Genomic DNA, 12,174 nt, shown 5'->3' with positions numbered 1-12,174 from the left:
AAATAAAATCTTAAAAAAAAAAAAAAGCTGTACTTGAATTGGCAAAATACTTGAATGATAAGACTACTTTTTATCAGTAGATATAGTCATGATAGGTTTCTTAATCACTGAGATATCAGCAGTAATAATACAATGGAAACAAACAAAAATGTATGTTTTTTTTTTTGCATTCAAAAGTTCTGGAGAATCAGCCAATGAAACAGATTGGGAAGTGGAGGGCAGAAGAGAGCAAAAACTGAACTTGAAAATGGTCCTAAAGAAGACTGATAGTATACTAACTTCACAGTAGTAGTTCATGGGGAGAATACCAGCACTGTAAACCTAATCAAACTATTATGATACATTAAAATGTTACAAAACAGATGCTATTATATTCATGTCAACTTATTTTATAACAGACTATCTCTCAGAATGAAGATTTAAGAAAATCCGTTATTTATTTATTTATTTTTTTTATTAAAAATCTGTTCTTAAATTTAAGGACAAAGCCATGAGACTGCTCTCCAAATATTTCTCTTACTTGTATTTTTGTCTTTTATACAGTTTATGTGTGGAACACCAGAAAGTCAAATACCTCAATTAACCAAATATTAAATTTACATCTCAGAGGTTAGATTATTGCACTAAAAATAAAAAAATTTTTCTAACTTTAGAAAATGTGAAAGTAGGGGTAAGGAACCAACAGGTGTTAACTCATTATGAGGTATAAGAAAACAGTGTTTTTGTTGAGTACAGGGACTAATTTGTTTCTAATTACAGACATATTGTTTCCTTGCTTTTGAATTTTCACTCACTTTCCAGGTTTTCTTCAATAATTTCTTCAATGATCACATCAGGGCTAGATCCTATTTGAGGCAGAACTGCAATGGTTTTAGGGGATGGTGTTGCAACAACCTCTTTCTCTGGCTGGAAGTCTTTTGTTTCTGAATGCACATCACTGGCTTCCCGATGCAAAAATGGTGATGAGGTTTCATTACTTAGAATAGGCATGTCAACCTTTTTCTTTTCTCGAAATGGGTATGTATCATAACAGGAAAATTCCTTTTTATGATTGTATTTCTTTTGAACAGTCTGTCCCATTTCATTTTCTTGGGGATCACATCTGTTTAAAAAATAGAAGGTATTAAGGAGGACACTTTTGATGAGCATTTGGTACTGTATATAAGTGACGAATCACTAAATTCTACACCAGAACTCGATAGTATACTGCCATTTAACTGGAATTTAAATAAAAATTTGGAGAAAAAAATAAAAAATAGATAGGCATATGGCTACTTTAAGTTGTTTCATAAATTTTTTATATCTACCTTCAAGCCATTTCCTTCCTACATGACAGTTAATATTGCGAGACATATAAAGAGCTAAAGTTTTGTATAGGTGTCTCAGAAGTATTTTTTAAATAGCTTTATATTTTTTAAAGATTTGTTTATTTGAGAGAGAGAGAGAGAATGAGCGGGAGGGACAGAGGGAGAAGGAGAGAGACTCTCAAGCAGACTTCATGCTGAATGTGGAGCCCAACATGTGGCTTGATCTCAGGACCCTGAGATCATGACCTGAGCCAAAACCAAGAGTTGGACACTCATCTGGGACTGTGCCACCCAGGTGCTCCAAATAGTTTTACTGATGTGTAATTTACACAGCATAAAATTCAATAATTTTTACTAAGTTACAGTTGTGCAGCCATCACTACCATCTAATTTTAGAACATTTCCATTACCCAGAAAGAAACTTTTGCTCATTCCCAGGCCTAAGCAAGCCTAAGGGTTTTAAAAGGTCAACAAGAGGTATAATCAATGAGAAACTGAAGAAACATGATATAGTCATGACACAATCTTCTAGTCCTAAAGAACAGTGGATATAGATTTTCAAAAGAAATCATTTTGATTTGGCTTAGCTGTTTGTTTTTAAGTTGTTATGATTATTTCTTTTTTAATTTACTGGCCTAAAAATAAAGCATAGGAAATAGTAAAGGATATAATCCTGAGCAATCACCTGGCCTAAAAATCACCATTAGTCTGAATCCTTTGGGTATTATTCAATAGCCATTAACCCACAGTTAATTTATGTGGTTTACTTCATTTTTTTTTTAAATCTTCTTCACATATCCACACAGATTTAGGCTATCCATCGACAAGTACAGAAATTCTATCAAAGAAATGAGACTAAGTCTCAAAAAGCTTGTCTTTTAATTAACCCATTATGGATTTAGCTTCATCGCAGATCATCATTTAAGAAGCATTTTAGAAGAACCAACAAAGCCAATAAGATTCAGCAATGACACATATTATTGGTCTCTTCCAAAAAAAGGTATGCTTTGAACATAAGTAAAATACATGTTGAATTCAAACACCTTATGAGGATACATATATGTACCTTACTTTGCAAACTAGATTTTTTTTTTAATAACAATTTTCATTTAACCTGGGACATTTAACACTGTCAACCGACTCCAGTCTCATAAACTCCACTGACTTCTAGAACACTACTTTCTCCTGTTTGTTTTTCAACCTCCGCCTATTCCTTCTCAGTTTTGTTTTGTTTTGCAGGTTACTCTTTCTTGGTCTTAAAATTTAATATTTTTCTAGGGCACTGTCATTGATTTACGTCAATACCTGTTCTTACCAGGCAAATCTGTTGTTTAATTGCCACCTGTAATAAGTAGAAGCAGACGGTAATGATACATTCCCTTAGAACTAGGAAAAAAATTAAGACTACTCTGAATTAACTTTAAATCAAGACAAGATCAATGCAGAGTCTCAAAAGGAAAGAATAGTTTTTGACATTAAAAATATTCAATAGTAATCATATTCATGTCATTAAAATATCTAAAAGAATGTATTCATTGGGAAGGCTGAGGATTATCCATGGAAGTGCAAAAGTCAAGTCACAAAGACAAATAATGGCACAGGGCACCGTATCTGGGGAAAAATGACTTGAGCCAAAGGACTGGTACTCTAGTGCTCTGGCAAGGACTTTCCCCTGGTAGTAAAAAACATACTAGGAATGTACTATCTAGGCCTAATGCTATTAAGCTATTTGATTAACCTTACTTCTTTTATTGTAAACAACACTGCAAACAAAGTAATTTCTCATAATTTGATTTCTTAGGCCTGTTCAGATGCTGGAAAAGAATGCCAACACAAGTATTCCAGTCCATGTGGCAATTATATTTGTTTGTAAGTTAATAGTCTGGCATTCTATTTAAACTGGAATCCTGGCGTTCAGTTTTGTAAACCTGGCTTATAGGAGTTTACCTGGGTTGCAGCACATCTCTTCATGTCTGTTTCTGACTTTTAAGACTGTGGACCAAACTCTGATAACGACTGTGGATGCTACCTGGGGGATGATTTCCCCTGGAGACATACCACCTACAAAGTGAATGAACTTACTTTTTTGGGGGGGGGTTTCTAAACCATCTATATTCTGACTACTCCTAAACCCAGAATCAAGTCTAAGACCTCTTCTTTAGTTTTAGTCCATACAGCTAATTGCTCTCTGTACATTTCTCCCCAGATATCTGGTAAATAACAATAACTCAGCACTATTTCTCCACCCCTAAATTTTCTCCTTGCATTCCCAATCTTGGTAAATAATACCATAATTAATCAACTTAACCACCAAAGCCATACCTGTAAATCATTGAGGATGCTTCCTTTTTCCTCATTTATAATGTTCAATTAATAAGCTTTATCAATTTTCCCTATTTAGCATTTGTTGTATCTACTGCTCTCCTGTGCTATTACCTATGTTTGGTTTCTCATCATTTGCTGAGACTATTGATACAACAGCCCAACTAATCCTTCAGCCTCTAGCCTCATACTCTTCCAAATAATCCTCTAAATGGCCACCAAAGTTATCTTTTTAAAATGTAACCTAATTATTTTTATTTTCACATTGAAAATCTTTTAGTGGTTTCTACTGTCTACAGCTGTGCTGTCTAATACAACTTTCTGCAATAGTGAAAATGTGGGCCACTGTCTAATATGTTAGCTAAAAACCATATGTAGATACTGAACACTTTGAATGTGGCTAGTGCAATTGAAGAATCCAATTTTTCCTTTTTTTAAAAGTAATCTCTATACCCAACGTGGGGCTCAAACTCATGACCCTGAGATCAAGAGTCACATGCTTTTTACTGACTGAGCCAGCCAGGAACCCTTCCAATTTTTCCTTTAATTTTGTTTTTATTAATTTATGCTTAAATTTAAATGGGCAATGTGGTAGGTTAGTAGCTACCACAATGGATAATATGCATCTAGAAAATAAAGTTCAAATGCTGCTACACAGCATACAAAGTCTTTAGGATTTAGCCTATATGTATCCTTTGCCAAGTGGAATTATATAAGCAATTCCCTGAATGTAGCACATTATCTCACTGCCTCCCTTTTGGCCCCCTTTGTAATTGCTACTCATTTTTCATAGATAAAATAAAATTCTCCTTTTGTCAAGTGTCCTGTTATCCCCAAAAGAATTGACTATTCACTTCTTTTGCATCTCTGCTAAATTCTGCATATATTACCATCATAGCAATTATTCACTTTATTGTTTATGTGTCATCCTCTACTTATTGTAACTTCTCTGACATATATCTCAGTGTTTATGATAATGGTTCCTAGCACAAAAATCAGTATTCAATGCTGGCTGAATGAATGAATCTCAAAGATAACTTTCACACATATTATCATTTAATACTGACCCCTTCTAGGTCTTTTCACTCTTAAATTAATTAGAATTTAACTGATAGAAACCTTTGCCCTTTATATTATTTTATAGTATTTGAAATCACACATACTATACACTATACATCAATTTTCCTGTCTCTTGGGTAATTTTTCTCTTATACCTTCTCAGAAATTAATGGCATGTTGTCATTTTTTTAAGATTTATTTATTTATTTAAGAGGGAGGGAGTGTCTGTGCAGAGAGGAGGGGCAGAGAGAATCTTAAGCAGACTCCGTCCTGAATGTAGAGCCCAGTTTGGGGCTTGATTCTGCAATCCCTGAGATCAGGAACTGAGCCAAAACCAAGAGTTGGATGCTTAATCCACTGTGTCACCTAGGCACCCCTATGTCGCCATTCTTATACTTACTTTGTTAAGTCCTCGAATTCAATCTTTCCCATACTGTTGAACATACAGATGATCTCATTACAATTCATATTCAACCTAAAATAAAACATTAGCATATAAGTAAATGTTCTAATACCAGTGTATTACTTTCTCAAATAAAAGTTGCTAATATTAAAAACTCGAAAAGAACATTTTAAGTATTCTTTTTTTTTTTTTTTTTTTTTTTAAAGATTTTATTTATTTATTTGAGAGCGAGACAGTGAGAGAGAGCATGAGCGAGGAGAAGGTCAGAGGGAGAAGCAGACTCCCCATGGAGCTGGGAGCCCGATGTGGGACTCGATCCCGGGATTCCGGGATCATGACCTGAGCTGAAGGCAGTCGTCCAACCAACTGAGCCACCCAGGCGTCCCCATTTTAAGTATTCTAATAAAACTTCATTACTTTCTCTAAAAGTCAGTTACTGACATTAAACCTCAAGACAACATATTTTTCTAATTTATCATAAATTACTCTTATTTTACATATTTGCTAATTTGGGAAACATCTGTGACACAAATTTTCAATTTATAATTGCTTGCTATTTAATACATTTAGGCTCTAACACATTTTTATACTTAATCTTTAGATTCTCCTGAATTATAACTTACTTACTTGGGAGAGTTCCTCCGTTTTAGAGAACTAACTTGTAACAATTCACTCTCAAATGTTAATTTCAAAGTACGGATAATCTAGAATCAAAAGAGAAGTGTTACTCAGAGGTGAATTTTAAAAATAAATATTACTGACACAAAGATTTTACAAGGAAAACTATAGCCTTTAAGCATCTCACTAATTAATGTGTTTAAGATATAATTTTAGGCACCCAAAGGAATGGATGCAAGCAAGTGTTTAAGATTTTTCCCCTCAAGAAATTTAAAATCTTTTAGAGATGTAAATTAATAGATAACAACAAAAGATACTAGTTAACAAATGGGATATAGCTATGTAAGAAGAGAAAATTCTGATCATACTCACTTTGCATCTGCATTGCTATCCTCAATATCTTTTTGCCTTATCTTCTTGATAAATCTCAGGTGAATACCAAATCTTTTTTTCTTAAGATTTTATTTGTTAGAGAGACTGCACATGTGCACACACACAAGCAGGGAGAGCAGCAGGCAGAGGGAGAAGCAGGCTCCCTGCTGAGCAAGGAGGCCAATGTGGGCTCGATCCTAGGACCGTGGGATCATGACCGGAGCCAAAGGCAGACATTGAACTGACTGAGCCACCCAGGTGTCCCAGGTGAATACCAAATCTTACAGTTTTTTACACCTCCTAATGGCTCATTTGTAATACACAGGAAATGACTGTTTTTAGAACCATGGCTAGAGAGAGGTCTGACCAAGTTAAGATGATGGCAAATTCCTCTCCCTTCACTTAGAGATTTTGGAGGCAGATAAACAAATGCCTTCTATTTTATACCTCAATTCATCCCAAACACCTGATTATCTATGGGAAAAGGCCATGAGGAATCAAAAATTATAGAACAGGATCTATATCCCAAAGGAGCAAGGTAGAAATCAGAAAAAAAAGATGGTTAATCCTGTCTTGCCAAACGATCTCATCAGAAAACATGTTTTTGTTTTTGCCCAACTGTGCTCCCTCGGCATATTATTAGATGACAGAAAATAGTGGAAGCACTCTGTCTCTTGACCTGCACATTTAGGGAGGCAAAGGAAGAAAACGGAAAAAAAAACCCTGAATGAGAACTTGAATTAAGTTTTAAGTCAAGAATTGGTAGTCATATCTAAATTGCTTATGAAAAAAGAGAATCCCATTTAGTTTTCTGCCCTTACATGTTCTCATTTTTTATTCAAATGTTCTAGGAACATTAATTTCCAACTCAATGTCACCCTACTTGCTTTCAGATCACGTGTTATAAAGACCTGATTACTAAAAAAATAAATAAATAAATAAAGACCTGATTACTGCACCATTTCTCTAACTGGTAAATAACAATAAAAGGCTAAACAAATTTATTAATATTTATCTTAGAATTCAAACACTAAGAATTCTAAATTGAGGCCAAGAAAAGTTAGGATAATCTAAAAATAAATGCTTATTAAGTCTTAAATATCATATTCCAAAGCATGTAAAGTAATATACCTCAGAAATAAATTCATATTATGGTCAAAATTACCTGATTGAGGTCACAATAAGTCCTTAAAGAAGGTGCTGATTTTAACTCTCTTGCTATCTTCATAGCGGCAGCCAAATCATTTTTTTTGTCTTCAATGTAGCTTTTAGCCATTATTACATTTGAAAGATAATCATCTGTATTTCTTACTACTTCTTCACATAGGTTCTTCTTCCTTCATATAAGATCCCAAAATTATATTACAGAATTTCATAAATGTTCATATGAAAGTGAGTTTATAGGAACTGAGTGATATCAAAAGGATAAATTTCACTTGTTTATGAACATGGCTAAAGGGGCATTCAATTCAACTGAAACATTATAATTGAAAACTATGTATGCATAACTAGAGAAAAAGTAGAAGGATATTATGTCACAGATACAGCTGTCACAGAACTATAGAAGACATACCCTAGATGATCCCACCTAAAAGAGAAATCCTATCTTGTAATTACTTGTGCCATTTCAAAAACAATTTTTATTCATTTCCGACCAAGATATACCTGCACACTTTAAAATTTCCATCAGTTGACACAAATTACATAAATATGAGATTTTAAAATAAGACTTCACCAAACCAGAACACAAGTGTCAATTAACTATAGTCTTCAAAGTAATCACTTAGAATGGCAATTAATGATTCCTCCATTATTTGTACCTCATTACTCAAAATCTTCTCTGGACCTATGATGGAATTACTTTATTATGGCAATTAAAAAATTTTGTACCAAAAATCGTAGTGTGTAACTTTCTCCTTTTATTACTAAACAAATGACTATTATTTCCTCAAAATCAAATCTGGCCCCCAAAAAAGGAGTGTTTGTCACACTGAAGAGTAACAAGAATTTGATATAGATTCTGAAGGTGAAGAGGTATTCCAAAAACCATTTTGGTAATTGTATAAATAATCTGAAAGTCATTTCTTTAGGGAAGAAAAACAGTTATTTTGGTAAGTTCTAGTATGGTTTCTAAAAACTCATGCCTAGGACTGATATCAGCAAAACAGCAGACTAGGTAACTCAGCCCTTATTACCCAGTGGAAATGTCAAAAAACAAACAAACAAACAAACAAAAAACCCCAAGCAAAAACTGGTTAAAACAGTCTTATAGAAACTCTGGAAAATAAACAAAAGGTATACAGCAACCAAGCAAATGTCCAATCAAGAAAAAGCCATATTCAAAAGAGTGGGAAATTCCATGGTGTTTTTACTTGTTCTTGCCCAGCCCTCTCCTCAGCATGGTGCAGTCTTGGTCTAGTAGTAGCAGCACAGTTCTCAATTCCTTCCATCAAACCCAAGGGAGCATAGTAGACTTCATCTGTAATGTTCTAACTTGTTTATGGAATGCCTGAGGATCTAATCTGTTTCACCTAACTTGGAACTGAGGCAGTAAAGAGCAACAGGCAGTACTTGGGAAGGTTGTAGGAAGACTAAGAGCTATAGATTCCTGAGCAAGAAATTATAGGTAAAGACATACACTATGCCATCTGGGGCTTGCAAATTCTGGGGTGACACTCTTTGAGATATGAATACATTTAAAAGCAGCTGTGTATGTAAAGGAATAAAAAAAAATCATACTCAGGCCCAAGCAAGATACATGGTCAGAAAACACCTGAGAACACATTAAGCCTCTACCTGATGCTGATTCTAAGGCTCAGAGCATGCTCACTCAGTGAAGGACTGCCCCTGCAGAGAACCAGTTTGAAATGACTAGAAGAGGTGGCTGTGTTTTCAGATCCCCAATTTTCAACAAAACACCAAGGGTGTATAAAGACATGGGAAAATATGATCCATTCAAAGGGAAAAAATAGAGTGGCAGAAACAATTCCTGAAGAAGCAGAGACACAGGACTTATTAAAGACTTTAAAGCAATAGTTTTAAATATGCTCAAAGAGCTAAAAGAAAACATGCACAAAGAACCTAGAGGAAATCAGGAAAAAATGAAAGACCAAAATGTGAATATCAATAAAGAAACAGAAATTATATAAAGGAAACAAATTCTGGTGCTCAAAAATACAATAACTAAAGTAAAAAGTTCACTAGAGGGATTCAACTGCACATCTGGGCAGGAATAAGAAAGAATTAGCAGGGTGCCTAGGTGGCTCAGTGGGTTAAGCCGCTGCCTTCGGCTCAGGTCATGATCTCAGGGTCCTGGGATCGAGTCCGCATCGGGCTCTCTGCTCAGCAGGGAGCCTGCTTCCCTCCTTCTCTCTGCCTGCCTCTCTGTCTACTTGTGATCTGTCAAATAAATAAATAAAATCTTTAAAAAAAAAAAAGAAAGAATTAGCAAATCTGAAGATAGGACAACTGAAATTACAGAGTTTGAGGAACAGAAAGAAAAAAATAATGAAGAGAAGTGAACAGAATCTAAGAGACTTAAAGGATTCTCTCAAGAAAAGCAACATATGCATTACATGAGTCCCAAAAGCAGGAGAGGAAGAAAAAGGTGCAGAGAAATTATTCGGGGACTAAAGACTAAAGACTTCCAAAATTAGATAAATTAGATAAAATACATAAACTGACAGGTCCAAGAAACCAAAGATATAAATGTAGAAGAGACACAATATAACCAAACTGTTGGAAGACAAATAGAGAACCCTGAAAGCATTAAGAGAAATGCAATTTGTCACATACAAGGACTCCTCAGTAAGATTATCAGCCAATTTCTCAGCAGAAAACTTAGAGGCCAGGAGGTGATGGGATGACATATCAAAAGTGTGGAGGGGTGCCTGGATGGCTCAGTTGGTTCAGCACCCAACTCTTGATTTCAGTTCAGATCGTGATCTCAGAGTCATGAGATCAAGCCCCATTTTGGGCTCTGCACTGGGTGTGGAGCCTGCTTAGAATTGTCCTTCACCCACTCTTGCTGTCCCTTCCCTGAATTCTCTAAAAAATAAAGTGTTGAAAGGAAAAGCCTGCCAATTGAGACTTCTATAACTAGTAAAACTGTCCTTTAAAAGATAAGGGAAAAGTTAAAATATTCCCAGATAAAGAAAAGCTGAGGGAGTTCAGGACTGATATACTTGTCCTCTAAGAAATGCTAAACAAAGTTCTTCAGGTTAAAATAAAATGAGAAGAGACAGCAACTTGTACTTGGTAAAGGTATATACACAGGCAAATATAAAATCTAGTATTATTTATATTTGATTTCATCAAATATAAAATCTAGTTTTGGCTTATAACTCCACATTTATATTTTACAGGATTTAAAGGACAAATACATAAAATGACTAAAATCTGTGTTAATGGGTACATGATGTATGAAGATGTAACTGTGAAATTGTGAAACAGAGGGGAAGTAGACGTAAAGGAGTTTTTAACCTACAATCCAGTTAAGCTGATATCAATTCAAAATAGATTGTTATAACTTTAATATGTTATATGTAATCTCCATGGTAACTACAATATAACTATAGAATATGCAAAAAAATGAGAAGGCAATCAAAATATGTCACTACAAAAAAGTCAAGCAAACAGAAGAAGGTAGTAATAGAAGTGAATGATAAAAGGCTCTAAAACATTGAAAACATGACAAAAGTCCTTCTTTATTGATAATTAATTTAAAAGTAAATGGATTACATTTCAGAATCAAAAGGCACAGAGTAGAGGACTAGAGTTCAAAAAATGACAACATATTTAGGTCTACAAGATACTCATTTTAGATCTATAGATATACGTAGAATGAAGGTGAAAAGATGAAAAAAGGCACTCTGTAGAAAGAGTAATCAAAGGAGAACTATGCTAATATTAGACAAAATAAACTAAGTCAAAAACTGTTACAAGATGGGGCGCCTGGGTGGCTCAGTGGGTTAAGCCTCTGCCTTCAGCTCAGGTCATGGTCTCAGGGTACTGGGATTGAGCACCGCATGGGGCTCTCTGCTCTTTGGGGAGCCTGCTTCCCCCTCTCTCTCTGACTACTTGTGATCTTTCTCTCTGTCAAATAAATAAATAAAATCTTAAAAAAAAACTGTTACAAGAGAAAAAGGACATTATATATTAACAGAACATCAAGAATATACAATTATAACACATGTACGCACCAAATTCAAGAGCTCTAAAATACATGACACAAACACTGACAATATCTAAGGGAGAAATAACACTATAATAATAGGTGGAGACCTCAATATCCTACTTCCTACTTCTGATAATAAATGGGAAAACCTTATAGAGTATCAATAAAAAGTAGACTACTTAACATCACAGATCAATTGCACCTAACTGGCATAAAGAGAAAAATCCACCCAACAACAAAGAATACACACTTCTCTCAACCATACGTGGAATATCCTCCAGGTTAGATCATATGTTAGGTCAAAAATCAAGTCTTTTAAAAACCCAACTTAAAAAAAACCCAAAAGCATACAAAGCATCTTTTCTGGTCACAATGGAAAGAAACTAGAAAACATTAACAAGAAGGAAATGAAAAATATTTGGAAACTAAATAACATACTCCTAAACACAAATAGGTTAAACAAAAAATAACACTAGGAAAATATCTTGAGACAAATGCAAAACAGAAATTTGAAAAATTGAAATGGGAGGGACGCCTGGGTGGCTCAGTGGGTCAAAGCCTCTGCCTTCGGCTCAGGTCATGATCCCAGAGTCCTGGGATCGAGAGTCTCACATCAGGCTCTCTGCTCGGCAGGGAGCCTGCTTCACCCTCTCCCACTGCCTGCCTCTCTGCCTACTTGTGATCTCTGTCAAATAAATAAACAAAATCTCAAAAAAAAAAAAATTGAAATGGGAGAGGAGTTAAGATGGCAGAGGAGTAGGGGACACTTAGTTTCTCTATTTCCTCAAATATAGCTAGACAACTATCAAATCACTCTGACCACCTGTGAAATTAATCAGAGATCTGAGAAAAGAAATGCTACAATTCTATAAATAGAAAAGCGACCACTTTCTGGAAAGTGCAGAGACTTGGATACG

At 34.9% G+C, this 12,174-nt stretch overlaps 1 protein-coding gene across 1 annotated transcript in view; it reads right to left on the bottom strand.

Annotated features, from left to right (window-relative positions):
* The window catches only part of RNF17 (ring finger protein 17), a 133,202-nt gene that overhangs the window by 89,630 nt on the left and 31,398 nt on the right, over nucleotides 1-12,174 (bottom strand). Inside the window, exons 7-10 of the mRNA XM_032838269.1 lie at nucleotides 7,247-7,418; nucleotides 5,719-5,795; nucleotides 5,089-5,163; nucleotides 795-1,102 (exon numbers count right to left, since the gene is read on the bottom strand). Of these exons, the coding sequence (XP_032694160.1) occupies nucleotides 795-1,102; nucleotides 5,089-5,163; nucleotides 5,719-5,795; nucleotides 7,247-7,418 (632 nt within the window). The remainder of the gene's footprint in view (nucleotides 1-794; nucleotides 1,103-5,088; nucleotides 5,164-5,718; nucleotides 5,796-7,246; nucleotides 7,419-12,174) is intronic.

Source organism: Lontra canadensis, unplaced genomic scaffold, assembly GCF_010015895.1.
Source record: "Lontra canadensis isolate GAN:19392208 unplaced genomic scaffold, GSC_riverotter_1.0 scaffold103, whole genome shotgun sequence".
Taxonomy (NCBI): domain Eukaryota; kingdom Metazoa; phylum Chordata; class Mammalia; order Carnivora; family Mustelidae; genus Lontra; species Lontra canadensis.
The sequence above is the reverse complement of the archived record's forward strand: the minus strand, read 5'-3'. Positions and strand labels throughout refer to the sequence as shown.